The sequence below is a fragment of the Narcine bancroftii genome, chromosome 2, assembly GCF_036971445.1.
Source record: "Narcine bancroftii isolate sNarBan1 chromosome 2, sNarBan1.hap1, whole genome shotgun sequence".
NCBI classification, from domain to species: domain Eukaryota; kingdom Metazoa; phylum Chordata; class Chondrichthyes; order Torpediniformes; family Narcinidae; genus Narcine; species Narcine bancroftii.
In genome coordinates, this window is record NC_091470.1 from 328,013,070 (window position 1) to 328,036,330 (window position 23,261).

Consider the following 23,261-nt stretch of genomic DNA (forward strand, 5'->3'; position numbering starts at 1 on the left):
GATGGTAACATTCCCAAAAACATTATAGTCATCCTGCAACCAAAAGGAAAACACTGGAGATGCCAGAAAGCTTAGTAGAGCAGGATCATAATTTTCAGTATTTTCAATTTCATGTAATTCTTGTACAGTGACAACCTTCCAAAAACCTGGTTATAAAGGTTAAACTGAAAACCTACTTTTTCATCACTAAATGTAAACCCCTAAATACAATATTTGTTTCTTTTTTTTTTTTTTTTTTAAACACCTTAACTTGACATTCTCTCATAAAAGACAATGTCCACCTGCGTATCTCACTGTTCATTAACTCCCTTTCAAATTTTGGTATTGCCTTTCTTCATCTTTCCTTCTGAAATTTTCTATTATTTTCTTCAGGAGTTTGCGGAAGTTTGGTATGACATTGGACACCCTGGCAAATTTCTATAGATGTGTGGTGGAAAGTGGGCTGACCAGCTGCGTCATGGTCTGTAATGGGCACATCAATACCCCTGGGCGTAAAGGCCTGCAAAATGTAGAGGACACAGACGTCCCAGGCAAAACCCTCCCCACCATCAAGAACATCTACAGAGTAAGCTGCCATTGGAGAGCAACAGCAATCAACAAAGATTCACACCATCTAGCACACACTCTCTTCTCTCTGCTACCATTAGAAAAGAGGTATAGGTTCAAGCTTGTGCTACCTCTCCACCAACAGACTCCTCAGCAATAAACTCAATCAGGGATTCATTTACAGGACTCTGACTTCAGCATTTTATTCATTTTTTTCCCCTCTCTGTTGCACAGTTTGTTTGTTTGCATTTAGTTATTCATTTACATGTGTAGTTGTGTAGTTTTTTTAAGTGGTAATTCTGCCTCACCTGCAGGAAAAAGAAACTCATGTTTGTATGTCATGTATATACTCTGACAATAAATATGAAATCAATCATGATCCAATTCTACTTTAAAATTACTTGCAAACTTTCTGCCAATTTCACATATTCCTGGATTCTAGCCGATCTTCATCCCATCTTAAATTTCTAATTGCATGCAAACAGCTATCTACAACCCCTGAATCTAACTTTAGAATATAAGGGGTGGCAGAGTGTCACAGCTTGTTCAGAGCTCCAGAGATCCAAGTTCAATGCTGACTTCAGGCGTGGTCTGAGTAGAGTTTGCATGTTCTGCATGTGGAGTTCCTCCCAAAGACATGCAAGCAGGTAATGTAAATGATCACTCAGATAACTTAAATGTCTCTTTTGCATTAGTGTCTGGTAGAATCTGGGGTATTTAAAGGGAATGTGGGGAGAATGTAATGAATGGCTTCAACGTATGATCAGTACAAAAGGTAAAGATTCCATTATTGTCATGTAATACTACATTTCAAATGTAGCATACACGAAATTCTTTAACTTTTGTCCACTGTAAGGGGGACAGAGTCGCCACTTTGTCCAGTGCCCTTTACAGAAACCTAGAAGAGTGGTTGACATTAAGTGGTGTCTTGGTGGATCAAAGGGTTCATTTCTGTGTTATATCAAGGACTCTATAATGTAACTTTTGTTAGTTTAACGTACTTCCATTGGATGCTGTTTTTTGATTTCTTCTCAATTAAGCCAATTCCTTCTAAGACGTTGGTGATGTCATAGATTCTTCTTTTCTGTCTTACTGCAAGTATATCAGCAGCCTGTAAATTAATATTAAAAATGTGGTTATGAAAAAATACCCAAAACCTCATAGCACTGAAATAATTTCAACAAGGAACTATTAAATCAGAAAACATATAACACTGAAATTTTGGAAATCCAAATACTAATCAAAGCAGAATATAAGCACACAAAAAAACCCAAAATATTTATACTGGGCTTATTACGGTAAAATTCTCACATCCCTAAATTCTTACATGAATTGCAAAATGACATGGTATGGATGGTAAATCATCCAAAGAATGAAAATCTGTAGAAAAATATGTTCATAATTTTCAGTAAAATGTGTAAATTTTGTCAAAATACCCTTCATGCTCTTATCTAACACTTCAAGTTGTTAATAAATCTTCATACTTGTAGATTCAATAGGCTTTAATCAAGTACAGAAGCAGGAAAGTGGAGTGGGTGAGAAAGAAGGGACAACAAGAGAGAAGATTAAGTAGAAGGCTGGAGTTCAATCTCAATGGTCCAAAGTAAAAAATAGCAACTGCACAAGTAAAAGGTTATTACCAACATCGACTAAACGTAAAAATAAAGATGAGCAATGTTGGTGATGCAAGGTTGTGAAAATTAATGGGCTGAAATGTACTTAACCCGATTCATATCCTGTATTTCCCTCTCAGGGAATTCCACATCACCAAATGTTCTGTTGGCCTTGCTGTAAAACAGAATGATCTACGAGTGGCACATTGGCCTTACGCAGCCAGGCAAATTTTTGTACACAAATTGCCCTGATGACCTTCTGACATCTCATACAAAGTTAAAGGCTTTTTTCACTAAACACCAGTCACAGAAGTAGTTATGCTCCACATTGAGTTCATGTTGGCTATCAAATGACCATCCTAACAATGCTATTTTACCAGCAATTAACTAGCAGCCTTCTTTTTACCCCCTCCATAAATCTTTGTCCGCGAAGCCAAGCCAAAGAAAGAACTAGCAGCCTTCCATGCCACAGCAATTCAAGTACTCTTTCAGGTATTTCTGAAAAGTTGTGAGGGTTCCTTCCTTAACCAGCCCCTCAGTTATTTCAGATTTTAATCACTGACTTGGGTGAAAAGTTCCTGCTAAACTTTCTGATCTTTTAACACTAAAGCTATGCCCATGAGTTTTTTTTATTTGGACAGATCTGTAATGGGGAAAAGTTTCCTACTATCTATTTTATTCATGCTTCTCATAAATTTGTACTGTATACTCAATCAGGTCACCCCACATCCTCTTCTGTCAAAGAAACAAAAACACAATATTATCTGGTCATTCAACATCCCAAGCAACACCCAGTGAATCTGTTAAACACAAATAAAATAATAAATAAAGTTTAAAATTACTTTAAAACATCTCTTCTCATTAAAAAAAATTATTTAAAGGAAATCAAATCACAAGCTTTCGTCACTTTTATTAATAAAGGTTGATTTTTAAAAATGCAGCCATAGCAGGTGGCAATCTGAAGGACCATTTAAGTGCATTTGACCCCCAAATAGAAAATATTGCTGGATTTGGTGTTGTCAGGCCTTCAGTAATGTTTTATGCTTCTTCATATCAGGGTGAATAATGGGAAGGTGAAGAACGTGTAGTACTGGTATGATGAATGTTGAGTTTATTGTCACACACTTTGTACAATGTAAATACTCGCTTCAGCTGAGCTATTTTGTAAAACTATGAAAATTTTTTTAAAACTTCAATTGTATACTTAATTGAACTATAAAGGGACAATAAATACAAAGAAAGATAATAAAAAAATATTAAATTATCTAGTGCAAAAAAGTGACATTCCATTAGTGCAGACAATCCCTGATTAGCAAAACAAGGAGGTTCAAGAGCCTGAATGCATTTAGAAAAAAAAATTCTTAATCCTCTTTGAGCTTCTGTACCTTTTCCATGAAGGTAACAGTGAGATGTTGTGACCAGGGTGATGGGAGTCCTTTATCATGTTGGCTGCCTTCCTGAGGTAGCGCCTCACATAGATATATTCAATGGATGGAGGTTTGGAGCCTACCCTGACCTGAATATGCTTGCTACCTTCTGTGTTTCCGGGCATTCGAATTACCAAACCAGGCTACGATGCAGCAGTCAGTATAATTTCAACAGTGCACCTATAGAAGAGTATTCAACAACATGCCAAATCTTCCCAGACTCCTTGGAAAGAAGAGGGCTTCTGCAGTTGCTTCAATGTGCTGGCTCCAGGAGAGGTCTTCTGGAATATGGACTCCCAAGAACTTGAAGGATCCATCGTATCAATGTAGTACACTGTGTGGTCCATGGCCTTTCCTTCTAAAATCAACAACACGTTTCTTGGTCTTGGTAAATTTGAGAGCCAGATTGTTGTCCTGGCATCACCCAACCAGATTCTCAATCTCCATTCTGTATCCTGGCTCATCATTTTCAGTCATTAGGCCAACCACAGTGGTGTCGTCAGTAAATTTGTAGGTCTCACTGGAGCCAAACTTGTCAATGCAGTCAAGAGTGTACAGAGAGTACAGTAGAGGACTAAGCCGACAGCCTGAGATGACTGAGTTGATGGCCAGTGTGGAGGAGGTAACACTATCGACGAGGATGTCAAAAATTCAGTCAGAGAGGGTGAACTGATACTGTAATGACACTGCACCCAGCTTACTTTTCTGCTCAAAATTAGTGCTAAATCCAGAATGCTGTGAAATACCTAAACAAAAGCTGGGGTGTTGTCCCTCAGGTTTATACACAAGTTCAACAGAATAAAGAATGGAATGGGGAAATTGAAATTTCAAATGAAATGAAGCTTGTGGACTAACCATAGTGGTTCAATGTGACAAACTGGCAAGGGTTTGTTTTTTTCAGTCTGGAATGAATTGTTTTGCAGGAAAAAATGGGAAAAGGGCAAAGTAAAACTTCTTTGCATTTGGAGCCTTGGATGACAAGATGGAAGACACTGAAATAATTCATAATCTTTCTCCTGCATTTGCTTGAGAAAGAGCTTTCAGAAAAGAAACTGTTTGGCTTGTCTGCACATAATCCACGCTGCTGAAGATCCAGCTGCGCTGGATGGGTCACGTCTCCAGAATGGAGGACCATCGCCTTCCCAAGATCGTATTATATGGCGAGCTCTCCACTGGCCACCGTGACAGAGGTGCACCAAAGAAAAGGTACAAGGACTGCCTAAAGAAATCTCTTGGTGCCTGCCACATTGACCACCGCCAGTGGGCTGATAACGCCTCAAACCGTGCATCTTGGCGCCTCACAGTTTGGCGGGCAGCAGCCTCCTTTGAAGAAGACCGCAGAGCCCACCTCACTGACAAAAGGCAAAGGAGGAAAAACCCAACACCCAACCCCAACCAACCAATTTTCCCTTGCAACCGCTGCAATCGTGTCTGCCTGTCCCGCATCGGACTGGTCAGCCACAAACGAGCCTGCAGCTGACGTGGACTTTTTACCCCCTCCATAAATCTTCGTCCGCGAAGCCAAGCCAAAGAAAAAAAAAAAACATAATGTCATAAAGGGAAATGTTACGACCCCAACCCAGGAATAGATATTCACCAAGACAAAAGGTTATTTAAACAAAAGTTGCTTTTAATTATCTTTAAACATGAAAACAGAATCACACTTTAACTTATCACTATTGACTTAGCTAACCTAACTTAAGTCCCTTCTAATTCTAAGCCCACCTGTATGTAAAGTGTATGAAAGTTCAGAAAAGTCCAATCTCACTTCTCATTCCTCCAAGTTCAACAGTATCAGGCAATTCTTATACTGTGCACAGAATTTAACATTTATAAAGTTCACCAGGCTTTGGTGCTTGAAAGGTAAATGGTTACCACTCAGGAAGGTTTTTGTCAGTTTTCAGAGAGAGATTTGTTGTTCCAGGACATCCACAACAGATTTACTTCCATCAGCCACTTCAGTGTCTTGCTGACGAAACTTGCCCCTTCAGGGTTCTCCAAATGATAACCTCTTTCTTTGTCACCACGGAGTTCCTATTTGTTTCTCTTATTCCAAGTGAAAAATTAGACAGCCAGTCCTCTCCTCTTGCATGAACCACAAAGGCTTTGACCAGGCTGAATCAACCCATCTTCCACCATGGGGTTTCCACAAGTTTGCCAGCTTGTCCTGTTCCAGTCCCAGCTGCTGTTGCTGGCTGTAACACTGTAGAAGTGATATCTCTCTCTCTCTCTGAGAGAAAGCCTGTTTGACTCTCACTGCTTGCAAAACCACATGACCCTCTTAGAACAGCTCCAGACAATCTGTGGCTCTAACAAGTTATTTCATCTGTGCCTTATTGTAAACAACAAAGTGAAGTGTCTTAAGCACTCTCGAAAGCTCTTGCAAAGACTGTTGGCCCCGACATGTCTAGCATGGGCAGAGCTCCAGTATTTTATATAAGATCTGCTTTAAAGTGTTTGTATGTGACTTACTCTACAACCCATTCCCAATTTATCTCCTAAAAATATATCTATACACTGACACAGAACAAAAGGGGAGAATATTTGCTCAGGAGCGTCACTGCAATGAAAGTGCCAGAAATGGGAAAGGATTATAGAGGTCAGAGGAATTCAGAATAGAAGTGATACATTGAAACATAAACCATTCTTTGAGGATTCAACAGGGCGGGTGCTACCCCTGGATGTCCACAATACTAGGGTTCACAGTTTAATAACAAGGCTGCACAGTTGATGTAGCCAATCAGCGCCTGCGATCGGATTCAGATTCTACGCTGTCTGTAAGGAGTTTGTACGTTCTACCCGCGTCTGCGTGGGTTTTCCCTGGGGAAATGTTCTCAGGTGCATTTATATCAATGGTTCTCAACCTTTTTCTTTCCATTCACATGCCTCTAAGTAATCTCTATGCCATAAGTGCTCTGTGATTAGTAAGGGATTACTTAAGATGGTATGTGAGTAGGAAGGGAAGGTTGAGAATCACTGCTCTGGACCCAATTGTTACTGAAATATTTTGCTTGAGAAAAATTGTCATTGGCCCATTTCCTTTGGAGTTATGAAACCGTGCACAAGTCAATTAGGTACGATTAAAAACAGTGATTTTCAAACTTTTTCTTTCCATCCACATACCACCTTAAGCAATCCCTTACTAATCACAGAGTGCCTATGGAATACTTAAAGTGGCATGTGAGTGGAAAGAAAAAGGTTGAGAACCACATGCAAGGAGTATTGTAGGAAAGGGGGACGACCTTAGAATGTGATTGGCATGAGGAATTATCACATTGTGGCCATTAGTGAAATGGGTGCAGGAGGGGCAGGACTGGCAGCTCAATGTTTTGGCAATAGAATGGAGTTGGGGGGGGTGGGTGATGAAAGGGGGAAGAGTGCCATTGCTCATCAGGGAAAATATCACAGCTGTGCTCAGGTAGGAAAGACCAGAGGGCTCGTCTACTGAAGCTATATGGGTGGAGCTGAGGAACGGGAAAAGTTTGACCACACTCATGGGGTTGAATTATAGACCACCCAAGAGTCAATGAGAAATGGTGGAGCAAATCTGTAGAGAGACAGCAGACAGCTGCAGGAAACATAAGGTTGTGATAGTAGGAAATTTTAACTTTCCACATATTGACAGGGACTCCCATACTGAAAAAGGGCTGGATGGCTTGGAGTTTGTCACATATTCAGGAAAGTTTTCTAAATCAATATATTGAGGTACCAATTAGAGAGAATTCAATACTGGATCTTCTTTTAGGAAACAAGACAGGATAGGTGACAGAAGTATGTGTAGGGCACACATGTCAAACTCAGGCCCGCGGGCCAAATTTGGCCCGTGATATAATTATATTTGGCCTGCAAGATCATATCAAATATGTATTAGAGCTGGCCCGCTGGCCGCCGTGCTAGTATAGCGCATACACAGCTAATACTACAAATTCCAGAATGCTTTGCAAATGCGTTGGCGCCGGCCCGTCAGCCTGCTAATCGCCCCCACCTCCTCTCTTTCCTTTCATTAGCATCTGCGACCTGTCGCCGAACTCACATGTAATAAACCCCTTACGAAAAATGGCCAAACGAAAGACGGAAAATAGGACCTTTCAAGACAGATGGGAGGGAGACTATATGTTCATCATTTTAAAAGACAAACCTGTTTGTCATTGAAGAAAGTTGTTATTTTTTTGACTTGTTGGCTTGTGAAAAAAAAAACATTTAAAAGGAGCTTCAAGGCTATAGAGAAATATTATTGATTGAATATTTTATTTCTCATTTGTTAATGCTTCTTCTGGAAAGAGTTTAACCAAAACTATTATTAAACATTTATTTTAATAAGAAAAAGTTTAACATAACACATGTTGAAAGAAGAGAAAACATGCAGATGTTGTTGAAAATTTTCAATAAATATTTAGTTTGGCCCACGACTTAGTCCAAGTTTTTAATTTTGGCCCTCTGTGAATTTGAGTTTGACACCCCTGGTGTAGGGGAACATTTTGGGTCCTGTGATTATAATACCGTTAGTTTCAAGTTAATTATGGAGAAGGATAGGTCTGAGCCTTGGGTTGAGATTCTAAATTGGAGAAAGACCAATTTTGAGAAACTGAGAAAGGATCTAGAATGCATGGATTGCGATAAATAGTTTTCAGGCAAGGATGTGCGAGGTAAGTGGAGTTCCCTCAAAGGTGAAATTTTAAGTGTACAGAGTTTTTATGTTCCATCAGGATCAAAGGCAAGGTTTGAAGGCAATATGGAACCTTGGTTTTCGAGGGATATTGGGGATCTGGTTCGGCGAAGAGAGAGGTGTATAACAGGTATAGGCAACATGGAGCCAATGAGGTACAGGTGGTATCCTACTTATGACAATGCAACTTATGATCATCCGTACACATGACCAAAAAAAACTACAGTATAAATTAAAAAAAAAAGAAAAAATAAATGTAAATATAAAAGTTGCGCATCAGTCACGGGGATCCAGGAGCTGGGAGGGCACTGAAACTCCACTGCCACCAAATATGACTTTTTCTGGACACGAAGGCAACGGCGGACCCAGTGTTCGAGGTAGGGAAGGTGAGTGCAGGCCAGGTGTTGATGGTGGTGGACAATGAGATTTTCCTGCGGCAAGCGGTGTGGGCCGTGGACAAAGTGCTGTGGCTCCAGTTTAATGACGTATTGGCCCTGAGTAACAAACGTCCGACTTGCCTCCATTTTGAGATCCAAACTTGAGTACAGGTGCCTAACGTTTTCTCCGAAATTCTGAAAACCACAACCTCCAAAATCCAGCACTTTTCTCAGTAGATAACATTTCACATAAGTAACGTTAAGTTCCCGTAATAAATTCTCCATTTATCAGAGAGTTACCCCCCCCCACAGTCCCTGTGGGACTGGTGGAAAGATGATTCTCAGCTCTGAGCACCTGGTGGGAGAGAAAGAATCGGCGGCTGGCTTAATGCGAGAGCAATGGCCATCTTCCTTTCCCGTAATTCACCACGCAGCTGGAACCACTCTGGATCTGGCAGATTATGGGTAACAAAGACGGCCACTGCTTCCTCACTGAGCCATCGCTGCAATCCGGTACAGCACTCCGTAAACTCAGTAGCACTGTACCCCTGCTGCAGGCATGGTGAGTTAGATAGGGGCAGTCAGTCCACAGATGGTGATGCGCTGCCGGGATCTGATGAGTTGGTGGAGTGCCTGAAAGCTGTCGGTGCTCAGCACCACCGCCCCGCCAACCTGCTCCTCCTACAGCTCTGCACCCCATGTACAGCTTTCTGCCCTGCTTGGCCACTGGCTCCGACCACTTTTTGGCCGAGCTCCAGGGCCACCCTGTTGCCTCCAACCTCCATTTAACCGACAAGCTGATCGAGAGCCTCCTGTATGGCGCATGATGGTACACAGCCGCTGTGTAAAAAAACACTCTGATCTTCAAGGGGACCAAATTTGTCCCTTACTATCCTTTTACTCTTAATATACCTGTAGAAACTCTTAGGATTTTCCTTTACATTTTCTGCCAAATCAACCTCATGTCTTTCAGCCATCCTGATTTCTTTCTTGAGGTTTTTCTTGGATTTTTTTTATACAGGTGCCTAACCTTTTATCCAGAATCATTGGGACTAGATACCTGGAGTTGCTTGGAATCTTCCTGATTTCAGAATCATTTTGATATCGGTCCCTTTAAGAAAATGCCTCGGGCCTACCCCCACCATCCATCGGTCCTCACCAGCCGTACGTCCGTCACCCAGTGTCAGACTGTTTTGCTTCCTCGGCCAGGCTGAGCAAGGGGGCAGGGTTCAACATGCACCACACAGGAGGCTCTCGATCAGCTTGTCGGTCAAGTGGAGGTTGGAGGCAACAGGGTGGCCTTGGAGCTCGGCATGGTTTCCTACCATGCAAGATAAATGGTAGGAAACTGAGGGATGTGGTAAAACAGAGGGATTTGGGAATACAGATACTTAATTCGCTGAAAGTGGTGTCACAGATTGATAGCTTTGTAAAAAGAGCTTTTGGCATATTGCCCTTCATAAATCTAAGTATTGAGTATAGGAGTTGGGATATTATGGTAAGCTTGTTTAAGACATTGGTGAGGCCAAATTTGGAGTATTGTGTGCAGTTTTAGTCACCTAACTACAGGAAAGATATCAATAAGATAGAAAGAGTGCAGAGAAGATTTACTAGGATGTTGCCAGGACTTCAAGAGCTGAGTTACAGGGAAAGGTTAAACAGGTAAGAACTTTATTCCTTGGAGCATAGAAGAATGAGGGGAGATTTGATAGAGGTATTTACAATTATGAGATAGAGTAAATGTAGATAGGCTTTTTCCACTGAGGTTAGGTGAGATACAAACCAGAGAACATGGGTTAAGAGTGAAAGGGGAAAAGTTCAAGGGGAACATGAGTGGGAAAATTCTTCATACAGAGAGTGGTGGGAATGTGGAATGAGCTTCCAGCTGTGGTGGTGAATGTGGGCTCAATTTTAACATTTAAGTGGAATTTGGACAAGTAGGTGGATGGAGGGCTATGGACTGGGTGCAGGTCAGTGGGACTAGGCAACAAAATGGTTTGGCACAGATTAGAAGAGCCAAAGAGAACTGTTTCTGTGTTTTAATGTTCTGTAGTTCTGTTGTGCTGTATGTCTAAATTTAAATGTAAACATTTAAATTAAAAAATTAAGTGGGACATTAAAGACTTGAAATGGAGAATTTTTTTTTTCTTTACTCATGATGAATCTTTCTAACTCTATATCTCAGAAAGCCACATCACTGATGGTACTCAAAACTGAGTTCATCACTGGAATGAAATGATATGGGAAGAGAGCTGGAAAATGGTATTGAGAGAGAAGATCAGCCAAGATCTCCATGTGGAGTAGGTTTACATAGGTCAGCACAACATTGTGGTCTGAAGGTCTGCACTGTGATAGTCTGGTTTAGGAATAGTAGGGCAGGCTAGAGGGGCCAAAGGGATGACTCCTACTCCTTACTGTTATCATCACCAAAGTGAAGAATTGTCATTAACAGTTCTATCAAACTTCATTTACTCACCAATAACCTGCTCAGCAATATCAGGGACTCAGGTTGGGTTTCGCCTTGTCCACTTACTCCAGAAGTCTCAATATGGACCAACAAACTGAATTGGAGAGGTGAGGTGTGTGACTTTTTTATATATATATTAAGGCAGCATGTGGACAAATATGACATCAAGTGGCCCTGTTAAAACTGAAGTCCATGGATATCAAAGGGAAAAAACATTCCATCAGTGACTAGTTTTCTAGATTCTACAATTGCAACAATTCCATTCTACATCAACCCAATTAAAAATAATCCTTCCCTCTAATATTTGGTTAATCATATTTATGATACATTATTCAGACTGTTTAATTAAACAACTTACATTTACAATAAAAGTGTACAATTTCAGTGTTCTTCAAACAGATACTCATATAGTTTTATATGAATTAATTCAGTTCAGCATGTCCTTTTAAAAGGAAGCAAGTCCCAGAAACCTGAAAACAAAGGCTTCCTTCTATATTTATTGTGTTACTTATGCCAGCTATTCACCAGTTCCATCTTTCACTCATTACTATGCAACAGTGTTGGTGATAGACAACGGTGCAACTCTCATATTAACTGCAGGCTTCGTTGCACCCAGAACAGATTGCCACTCACTCAAGTGTGGCATTGAAAGGAATGAAAAAAAGTAAAAAACAAAATGCTGGAGAAACTCAGTGTACTTTCTATATCAAATGTGTGGTTTTTTTTTATATACACACAGCCGCTGAGTTCCAGGATATTATTGCCATTTTCCTGGAACGCATGCTGTGAACAAAGGTTGGAATGGGATTGAGGTGCCATTCCCGTTCTGATATTTTACCTGCTAGGCCCCGGTACATTTCCTGGAACACCTGCAGTCTAAAGTTAACTGCAAGCATTCTGTGAACAACGAGCTAATGAATAGCACATACTGGTGACACGCGTTGCAATTCCCACCTCTTTAATTACCGCACTTCCGGTATGCTGTCTAAACTCACATAGGAAACGGAGATTTAGAGTTTTGGTCATCTGTGTGCAACGACCAAGGCTGAGACTTCCAACATTATTCAGACCTGTGAAATCACTCAAATTCTATCTAAAAATCAATACAGATCAAGATACATAACCAACGCTTTGTGCTTGATCCCTTCATCAAGTTATGACAAAATGTAGACAGGCGCTTGAACAAAATGGTGGGGGAGGGGAAGGGCAGGACCACAATGCCAAAGGCAGGAGGAAATAGCGGGATAAGGGTGGGAGAGCAACCAGCAAGCGGGGGGAAGGAATGGAGAGCTGGAGGAAATGGGCAGGGAGGGAGGATGGAGAGTACACTAGTGGAATCCAGAGATGCCAATGTTAATGTCATCTGGTTGGAGAGTGCCCAGAGGGAAAGTTAAGTGTTGCTCCTCTAATTTACTGGTCTGAGGCCATGGACAGCTTGGGAGTGGGGTGAAGAACTGAAGCAGTTGGCCACTGGGACTGATGCAGACCCCTGAGACTCAGCAAAGTGATGTCCCAGTCTCTCCCACGTAGAGGCCACAAAGGGAGCAGTGGACAACTCCGGCGGAAACACAAAGGAAGCGTTGCTTCACTTTGGGAGGACTGTTTGGTGCCCTGAATGGTGGCGAAGGAGGAGGTGTGGCTCCCTCACTTCCTTCCATCCCATTCCCATGGTCTTTCCTCCAGCTCTCCCCCCCCCGCTTGTTGGTGTGCCCTCCCTCTCTCATCCACCCACTACCTCCTGCCCCTGCCCTCCCCATTTTTGCTGGGACACCTGCCGCCCCTTTGCCCACCCCTTGATGAAGGGCTCAAGTCCGAATCGTGAGTGCTGCATCTTCACCTTTGCGACCTGCTGAGCTTCTCCAGCGTTTGTATTTTTACTTCCACCACTGCGGAAAGGGACGACTCTTTTTTGAGCCCCCCCCCACCCACCCCCCCTCCACCACCCACCCCACACCCCCCCCCCCCCGACCCACCCACCCGCTCTGCAGATGGTGGCGATGGAGCAGCCAATGTCATACAAAGCCAGGCCAGGCTGTTGGCGAGAAGAGCGGGCAGCGCTCGTCTCTCTGGGCTGCGAGGTGGGGAAAGGTGGGGCCAGGGGTCGGGCACACCGAACTGAGGAGCGGGCTCTTGCCCAGGTCCCGCCGCCCCGCCGTCGCCCTGCCCAGGGGGCTGGGCTTCACCTGACCTGCTTGAGGTCCAGCACCCCGTCCTTGGCCTCCTGCAACAACGACACGAAGCGCGTGGTGAGAAGCCCGAGACTCTTCTCGTGCCGGCTCGTGCCCCTGCTGCCGCCCACGCCGTTCAAAAGGCTGGCGTCCCCGCCGGGTTCGGCCATCGTCGCGGACGGCGGTGACGTCACGACCGCAGAAGCCGCGACCAATCCACCAGCGCAGGGCGCGCCGTTCGCCGGTTTAAAATCCAGGAAGTGACGTCCATGGCAACGGAGCAAAACCCGGCGGAGGTCGGTTTCGAAGGAACGCCTCGTTAAAACTGGGGCTATTTTCTGCCCGATATTTTCTCCGGACTGGAGCAGCTGCAAACTGCTGGAGGAAACTCACAGGAGTTGCCTGAGCCATTGCGGTTCTGCCACAGCGGCATCTGCCCACCCCCCTCCCCAACCCCCTCCCCAACCCCCTCCCCAACCCCCTCCCCAACCCCCTCCCCTCCCCAACCGTAGCTCTATGCAATCTAGTGGCGAGATTTCATATGGTGCCTTAAGTGTCATGTATTGCTTCTAAAAATACACGGAGAATGGAAAGGATATGTATCATTTGCAGGCAGAAAGGGATTCAAACTGGCATGTTAGTACAGACGTCATGGGCCGAATGGCTTGTCCGTTAATGACTGTTCAACATAACGGAGCTCCAGCAGCTGGGGGACCGATCTGTACCTTTGGAATTGTTTTAAATGTTCCCTTAGTATAAAAGTGCAAATGATTTATAAAACTTGTGGTCATTTCATCTTTAGACTCTCTTGGGGCTAACTCCGATTTCACCAGATAAAGGAACAGAAGCAGGCCATTCGGCCCATCGAGTCTGCTCAACAACTAAAATGTTCTCCCATCTATTCCAAATTCTGGCCTTTCCCCCATATCCCTTGATACCTTGACTTGCTTCCACTCAGTTTTTGTGGGGTCTGAAATAGCTAGATTCAAATCAATTTGGGAACCTGATCAGATGACAACTGATAGAACAAATGGGGCTGTTCAAACCATATAAAACTGAGAATTTCTCTATGTGATTGGTCGTTTACAAAAGGCACAGAGACAAGACAGACAAACCTGAGCAATGGAATCCTGTCAGCTCGTGTGGAGCCATGCTCAGGCCTCATCTATTTTGGTGCAAATGCTGGGTATGGTGGCAGAATTGTGGGATGAGTAGGGAAAGTTAAGGAGGGTATTCTTAGAGACGATGTGTATAAAAATCCAGGTAAGCAGGGATTGATTGATCAGGAGCACCCAACATAGGTTTGTGAAGGGGAAGTCATGTTTGACAAACCTTGTTGATTTTTTCGAAGAAGTGACAAGAAAGGTGGATGAAGGTAGGGCAGTTGATGTAGTCTATCTGGACTTTAGCAAAGCTTTTGATAAGGTTCCACATGAAAGGTTAGTGAGAAAGGTTCAGTCACTAGGGATTAATAGAGAAAGAGTAAGATGGGTTCAGAGGTGGCTGGAGGAGAGACAGCAGAGCGTCACGGTGGACAATTGTCTGTCAGGATGGAAGCCTGTGACGAGCGGAGTACCTCAAGGATCGGTGCTGGGTCCCCTGTTCATAAATTATATCAAAGATTTGGATGATGGGGTGCTTAATTGGGTAAGAAAATACGCACACAATACGAAAATGGGAGGAGTGGTGGATAGTGAGGAAGGTTTCCAGGGATTACAGAGGGATTTGGTTTGTCTGGAGAGGGGCTGAAAGATGGCAGATGGAATTTAATGTAGAGAAGTGTGAGGTGCTTCATTTCAGTAGAAATAATCAAAATAGGACATATGTAGTAAAGGGGAGGACACTGGGGAATGCACAAGAACAAAGAGATCTTGGAGTTATGGTACAGCATTCCTTGAAGGTGGATTCCCATGTTGACAGGGTGGTTAAGAAGGCATTTGGTATGCTAGCCTTCATAAATCATAACATAGAGTATAGGAGCTGGGAGGTGATGCTGCAACTGTTTAAAGTTGGTGAGGCCAAATTTGGAGTATTGTGTTCATTTCTGGTCTCCAAATGATAGGAAGGATATAGATAAGGTGGAAAGGGTGCAGAGAAGATTGAAGAGGTTAGGACTTTATTCATTGGAATGTAGACGGTTGAGAGGGGATTTGATAGAAGTGTTTAAAATTATGAAGGGAATTAGATAGACTAGATGCAAGTAGACTTTTCCCCCGAGAGCAGGGGAGGTTAAAACAAGAGGACAGAAGTTGAAGTTGAGGGTAAGGGGGCAAAATTTTAGGAGAAACATTAGAGGATGCTTCTTCACTCAGAGAGTGGTGACTGAATGGACTAATCTTCCAGAGGAAATAGTTGAGGCAGAGTCATTTTTTTCATTTAGGAGGAGGCTGGATATATACATGGATAAGAGGGGGAGTTAGAGGGTTATGGGCGGAGAATGGATGGGGAGAGCTAACGGAGTTGTTTGAGTGAACTGGGATGGATGTAGGGCTGAGATGGCCTGTTTTCATGCCATAAATGGTTAGATATGGTTATTTAAGGAATTTAAATAGAATGCTCAGGCAGCTACTAAAATAAATGTAGTGATAGAAATAGAAAAAAGATTTATACCATGTGTGAAAGATGACCATATTGTGCAGTGATAAATAAATCATATCCAAAATTTATTATGCCAGCATCCGTTCCCTTTGAAACTAGTCTGAAGTTGGAAGAAACCATTCGGAGAGCTGTACTGGTATGAAATATTGAGAAAAGAAATTCTGGAGATGCCAAGATGTTAAGTAAAATGGCTATTAGGACAAGATTAGATATAAAATGAAATAAGAACATTTTCAGTAATGATTTGCAAATTTAAAACAGAATATAAAAAAGTAAACATTTGGTATTTCTTCAGTTATGTCTGTTGAGGGAAAGGCCATTGTTAACCAAAAACTGAACTAGAGAATAATTACAATGACAAGAAACTATGCACCTGTCTTTATTGATGGGACTGCAGTGGAGTTAATACCTTTAAGTTTTTAGGAGTGCACAAATCCGACGTTGGCTCCTGGTGCCAGCTCATCAAGGCAACTGCGAAGAAGGCACATATATGCCTCTATAGGAAGTCTGAGAAGATTTGACATGGCGTCAAATACTCTAATCAAATTTCCACGGGTGTATTTTGGAAAGTATACAGACTAGTTGTATCAGAGCCTGGTTTTGTAACATAGAAAACAGCAAGTATGACAGAGTCCATCATGCGCTAGGACCTCTCGTCCATTGGAAGACATTGACATCACAAAGGGCCCAAATCATCCTGTTCACAATCTCTTCTTGCTACTACCTTCAGGAAGAAGGTACAGAAGTCTGAAATCCAACATCTCCAAAGTTAAAGAACAGTTTGACCACCACCCCCCCCCCGCCCCCCAACCCCACAAAAAAAAATCGGCTCTTGAACCTCCCCTTAATACCCTAACCAGAAACTATCTAGGATCACAAAAAGACCTGTCTACACAATTTAAACACTTTTTTCTTGAACTAATTGTAACTGAATATTTTGTCTTTTATATTAACTATTTTTTTCCATACTGGGTAATTTCATGTGTACAGTTGTAGTTGGTATATCTTTCATACCTGTTTGGCTGCAGCAAGGATGAATTTTGAGTATATTTAGCCAGAGGATGGTAAATCTGGAATTTGTTACCACAAGCAGTTGTGGAGGTCAGGTCATTGGGTTTACAGTAAAAATTCCTGGTTTCCAGAACTGGTACGAATCGGTAGATGCTGGATAAGTGTATTTTCCAGTTGTCTAAGATTGTGTGGTTGTGTGGATTGAGAACTAACGGCGAGGTATTTTTTACCTATTTATTTTCATCAATTTTTCTTTGTCAGTTTGTTGAGGCTGCAATTCGAGATACCAGGGACTTTACTGTATTTAAGGCAGAAATTGATAGGTTCTTGATTAGCCAGGGCATCAAAGGTTATGGGGAGAAGCTGGAAAATGGGGGTGAGTGGGAAATTGGATCAGCTCATGATTAAATGGTGGGGCAGACTCCATGGCTGAATGACCTATTTCTACTCCTATGTTTTATGATCTTACAATGTACTTATGTACTGTATATGACAAAAATCTCAAGTTCAAAATTTAAAAGCAAACAAAGTAAACTAAAAGCTTCATCAAGATGGCAAAATATTATTTTTCTAACAAATGGTTTAATCATCCAAAAGGTAGTCGAGATGTTCATAATTTCAAAATTGCACAGAAACTAATATAGATTAAATGTAATTATAATTTACATTTTTGAAAATTGTACAAAATATTTGAATTAAATAATTTTACATTTACAAATTTGAATATTAAACCAATCAACTTAAAATACATTACAACATTATTCCCCCACATTAATTTAAATTCAAATTAGAAACAGTCTAATGCATTTATTTGCACTTGTTCTTTTCCTCTTTTTTCTATATTCTATTTTTTCTATGTTAATGGGAGCAAAGGAATCATCTTTATCTTGCCCAGGAATGCAACCCAAAACTTTTAATTTCTTTACAGCCTAGTATTTCAGAGATGCCAAAATATACTATACTAGCCAAGTGGATGGTTTAACCTTATAATACAGTACCAAAACTGAACCCAAAGTTGTTACCCATTAGAAAAATCTCATCCCACAAAAGAACAAAAACACCACCTTCATTCCCCATTGACATTCTCAGAATTAAACAGTTCCACATGTACAAGTTCATCAATACTTCAACTAAATCAATGGGATAGTCCTCAATGTTGTTCAATTATTTAATAAAAGTTGGAATGCTAATTAGAACAAGAGGGCACACAGTAAAAATTTCAGGTTGAAACGTTATCTACCTTATGGTTAATGCTACATCTTTTTGGAGACACTTTCTCCTAATTAGAATGTCCAGTAGCCACAATATTTTGCTCTTGTTCTAATGAATGTGACAAAAACTAATGATCTCTACAAATATATGTCCAATGACTAGGATAGGGGAAGATAGCATAAAAAGGCTCTTGCACTTGAAGTAATGCCAAAATATTGTAAGTTCTGCTTTTGCTTCCATATTTCATCACTGAAAATAACTAACTCAGGACAACTCAAGTTTAGATTTACCCATGGTGAGTAATCAATCGGAATAAGAGCTAATCATCAGACATTTAATGAAAATAAATATTTTCCAGTTAGTGGGATTGAATAGCTTCTTATGAATTATTCAAATAATCACTTAATAAATAGCAGAGATTTTATAATTATTTGAATCCGTGGCAATTTTACAGTTCTTGCTTGATGTCATTAAGAGCATTGGTGAGCTTGCGTATCTTCTCTTCTGTGTTTTTTTTGCTATTTGCTGTCTCTTGGAGAAGATAACGCATTTCTTCCTCCACCTGATAGACCTGAAATTATTAAAGATTACATTTTATTTTGCAAGAGGTTGAAAATATTTAAATTTGTGTTTATGTACAATGTAAAATTATGTGCAAATGAAAGTCCTCCTAAAATAAATCATATCTTAAATCTATTGGGTTTAATTGTTGGGTTTCAACTCGTACAACATGCCAAGGGAACATTGTCACAATATGAATTAACAATTTATTTAGCAAATCAAAAAATATTTTATTTCTTGTAGTTTAAAAGAAATTTTTAAATAACTTGCATTTGAAAGATTTTGATTCATTTTAAAGTGCTCGGGATATTCATACTTTCTAACTTTGCTTGCATTGTTCTTTACATTGGTATTTTGATATCTACAATCTAGAATTTGGTTATTGTTTCATTCTTCATGACAGCTATGGGTGGCAGCACTTGGTGAATAGAGTAGACAGGATCTCTCCATCAATGCTTTGCTTTTCTACAAGTGCTCCAGTGTGAGAAAGATGTTGCAGATATGAGAAAGGGAATGCATCTGCTATCATGGTAGCCAGCATAGACTCGGGCTGAAAAGCTTTCTTTTTCATTGTGATAAGAACTAATTTATATATGCTTTTAAAATGCCAAAACATTTTAATGAGAAATTTTAAATAAATACATAAATGCTTATAACTAAATGGTAAATATAATCCCTATTAAATGATTAGAATAACTAATTAAATACCAGCTAATATACTTCAGATAAAAACAGAAAATGCTTGAAACAAGTCAAAAAGAGATTGACCAACCTGGCCTTTGATCTGAAACATTAATTCTCTTCCTCTTTCCACAGATGCTGCCTGACCTGCTGAATCCTTTCAATATTTTCTGATTTTAATTTCTGATTTCCAGCATCTGCAGTCTGATTAACATCGTTCTCTTCTCTATAATAAACTCAGGATAATAACATATCTGTGATGTGGATTCATTTTCAAAGTTGCATGAAGGGAAATAAGCACACAGGGCCCAAGTTACAAATTTCTTATTGAATGGGTTCAATTGTATAGAAATCCACAAATGTCCACCAACTGTAAAAGTAATCCTGTATTTTGCTCCTATGCAAAATATGATTTGAATGCAGTTACACTTTGAAAAATGGGAAGTGTTTGATATTGTGGTACACTTACACTGAACTGAATAATGCTTTATTTGTAAAGTGACATATACATTTGGCATTATGGGTAGAATCATTAATAATGTTTATCTTAATGGAAATTTATTTACCAATGTAATCTTAAGATTGTAGTAGACTTTCCTTGAAGCAACATGAACATGTTCTATTGTGCTTGTGAATAATGGATGTAGCGTAGCAAACTGAGCTAACTATATAAGTTGGTGTACACGTCGAGTTGATGTATACGCAGTGTAGTCAATGTATGTGCTGTGGAGTCTAGTGCAAGACTGATCTCTCCAGGCTTACATGCTGGGCTTATATACATCACTGCTTCTGTCACATAGATAGTAGCTCAGATAAACACCTGTTCTGGATACAGGTCAATTTCCTGCTGTGACAGAGTATATAGACATGCTTTTGGGAGATAGATTGGGAAAGGTTTGTTAGAGTAGGTTATATACAAACACTTTAACACAGATTTTGTTTGAAATACTGGAGCTCTGCTAATGCTCCAGTATCAGCCCCATAGCCTTTGCAAGAGCTTTGGAGAGTGCCCAAGAGACTTCACAAATGGATTATTGTTTACAAAAAGGCAACAGATGAAAGAGCTTGTTGGAGCTGCATATTGTCTGGAGGGGAACTTGCTGTTCTAAGAGAGTCATGTGGTTTTGCAAGCAGAGAGAGTCAACAGGCTTTCTCTCTGTGAGAGAGAGAGAGAAAGAGACACAGAGATCAGTTCCACAATGTTACAGCCAGCAACTGCAGCTGGGACTGGAACAGGACAAGCTGGCAAGCTTGTGGAAAACCCCATTTGGAAGACATGTTGTGAGTTCTAGTTCAGCCTGGTCAAAGCCCTTGCGGTTCATACAAGAGGAGTTGGCTGGCTGTCTAATATTTCTCTTGGAATAAGGGTAACAAGAAGGAACTCGGTGGTGACCTGAAAGAAAGAGGTTATCAACTGAAGAACCTTGAAGGGGCAAATTTCATCAGCAAGGCAATAAATCTCTTTCTGAAAACCGACAAGAACCTTCCTGAGCGGTAACCATTTATCTTTCAAGCACCAAAGTCTGGTGAACTTTATAAATGTTAAATTCTGTGGACAGTATAAGAATTGCCTGATACTAGTGAACTTGGAGGAATGAGAAGTGAGATTGGACTATGAACCAAGGAACTTTTCTGAACTTACACACACACATTACATACACGTGTGTTTAGAATTAGAAGGGGGTTAAGTTAGGTTAGTTAAATCAATAGCAGTAAGTTAAAGTGTAATTCTGTTTTCATGTTTAAAGATAATTAAAAGCAACTTTTGTTTAAGTAACCATTTGACTTGATGAATATCTATTGGTGCTGGGTTTATGGGTCCTCTGGGTTTGTAACACCGCATTTTCCACAGCATGTCCGCCACTTTGGAAGTTGGTTCACTTGCTGGAAAGTGGGTCTCCACATGACTCCCCCCACACAGAACCAGCAATCCCACTGTGGATATACAAAGTCTGTATGTTTTTTTGTTGGGCGGCCTTGCTCTTCGCCAAGGTGCCTGAACTACAGTGGGTCTGTCCAGATCAAGATGGGCAGGTTTGAGGCAGTGAATTGCAAAAGCTTCCTTTTTACCTCCAATGTCCAAAATGTACATCGTACCATTGAGTCTATGGCAGCACAATTCGGTTGGGCTTAAATCTGGCTTTCCTAAATCTGGAAAAATCTGAAATTCGGAACACACTGTCCCCCAAGGATTCTGGATAAAGGATTGTGTACCTGTACCTCAAACAGACACTGGAAATGGTGCTTGGTGTGCACCTTTCTGTACGAAAATGTACTTGCAGTCCTGCAAGTTCTGGGGTATGTAGGACCTGGCCTGACCCTGTTGATATGACAGCATCGGCATTAAAGAACCAGGTTTCTCACAGAGCTTGCTTAAGACCACTGCAAGCTTCTCCTCTCATCCTGATGAGTATGATACAAATTCTCCTGAAACCATCAGGGGCATGCCATAGACCAGCTCTGCTGAAGAGGCACCTATATCATCCTTAGGTGCTGTTCATATGTCGAGTACCCATGGCAATTCGTCAACCCAGTTAGGTCCCCGCAGACATGCCGTAAGGGCTGATTTTAAATGCCTTTGGAACCTTTCTAGTAGTCTGTTGGATTGTGGATGATACGCAGTTGTGTGGTGCAACTTGGTTCCAACCAGGGTGGCCATTGCTGACCACAGGCTTGATGAGAATTGGGCACCCCTGTCAGACATGATGTGCACTGGCAGGCAGAAATGAGGGACCTGGCACAGATGTTGGTACTCATGTCTGCCAATGGAACTGCTTCTGGCCACCATGTGGCCTGATCCACTATTGTGGGAAGAAAACAGGAACCACATGACACCGGCAGGGTGCCTACAATGTCCACATGTATGTAGTCAAACCTCTGATATGTTGGCTCAAAAGAGTGTAGTGGGGCTTTCATGTGTTGCTGGACTTTGGATATCTGCCATTGCGTGCATGTCTTCATCCAATTGCTAACCTGTTTTTGAAGGCCATGCCACACAAATCTGTTGGTTACCATCTGGACAGTCGTTCTGATCGATGGATGTGCCAACCCATGTACGGTGTCAAATACCTGTTGCCTTCAGGCCACTGGGATAACTGGGCGTGGGCAACCTGTAGATATATCACACAGGAGTTTGAGCTCCTTCACACAATATAGTCCACCCCTTGGGTGAGACAGTGCATATGCCACTACATTGCCCTTTCTTGAGATATGTTCGATGACTGTCCTGAACTCAGAAATATATGATAAATGTCTCTGTTGATGAGCTGACCATGGATCTGATACCTTAGTGAAGGCAAATGTAAGTGGCTTGTGGTGCGTAAAAGCTGTGAAATGCCTGCCTTCTAGGAAGTACCTGAAATGTCTGATAGCTAGGAAGTGCCAACAATTCTCAATCAAAAGCACTGTACTTTAGTTCTGGTGGTCTCAAGTGCTTGCTAAATAAAGCCAACAGTTTCCAATGTTCATCGATGTACTGTTTAAGCATCCCTCCTACTGCCGTACTGGACACATCCACTGTCAAGGCTGTTGGGACATCCATTCTTGGGTGGACCAGTAACGCAGCATTAGCCAGTGCTAACTGGCATTCTAGAATGCTGCTGACAATTCTTCATCCCAAGTGAGATCATTTGCCTTGCCTGATGACAGGCCAAAGAGTGGGTGCATGATGTGAACTGCCGATAGTAGAAATTGGTGATAGTGGCTATGCTCCATGTTTGTCGATTGTATGGCCCAGAAAGGCGATGGTCGCTATCCCGAATTGACACTTGGCTGGGTTGATGTTCAGCCCAAACTCATTCAAACAAGTGAAAACCTTGCGGGTGGGACAGATGTTCCTTACGACTGCGACTAGCGATAAATATGTCGTCTAGGTATATGAAGGTAAAGTTGAGATTGTATCCCACTCTGTCCATTAATTGTTGGAAAGTCTGCA

At 41.5% G+C, this 23,261-nt stretch overlaps 2 protein-coding genes and 1 long non-coding RNA gene across 12 annotated transcripts in view; 1 reads left to right on the top strand and 2 right to left on the bottom strand.

Moving 5' to 3' along the window:
* LOC138755653 (transcription factor E2F5-like) overlaps positions 1-13,522 on the bottom strand; it is a 27,704-nt gene extending 14,182 nt beyond the window's left edge. Inside the window, exons 1-3 of one of the 4 annotated variants that reach the window (XM_069922031.1) lie at positions 13,285-13,374; positions 11,106-11,279; positions 1,548-1,657 (exon numbers count right to left, since the gene is read on the bottom strand). In XM_069922031.1, coding sequence (XP_069778132.1) covers positions 1,548-1,657; positions 11,106-11,261 — 266 coding nt within the window. In that variant the 5' untranslated portion in view covers positions 11,262-11,279; positions 13,285-13,374. The other 3 variants (XM_069922032.1, XM_069922033.1, XM_069922035.1) reach the window with 3 other exon arrangements.
* Positions 13,087-19,578, top strand: LOC138755654 (uncharacterized). Its single transcript, XR_011352453.1, has 2 exons — positions 13,087-13,900; positions 19,463-19,578. It is a non-coding gene; the product is annotated as an uncharacterized lncRNA (long non-coding RNA).
* The window catches only part of lrrcc1 (leucine rich repeat and coiled-coil centrosomal protein 1), a 147,901-nt gene continuing 142,248 nt past the window's right edge, over positions 17,609-23,261 (bottom strand). For 5 of the 7 annotated variants that reach the window (XM_069922028.1, XM_069922027.1, XM_069922026.1 and 2 more), the window contains exon 20: positions 17,609-18,656. In XM_069922028.1, the coding sequence (XP_069778129.1) occupies positions 18,534-18,656 (123 nt within the window). In that variant the 3' untranslated portion in view covers positions 17,609-18,533. Of the gene's footprint in view, positions 18,657-19,418; positions 19,582-23,261 lie in introns of all 7 variants that reach the window. The other 2 variants (XR_011352452.1, XR_011352451.1) reach the window with 2 other exon arrangements.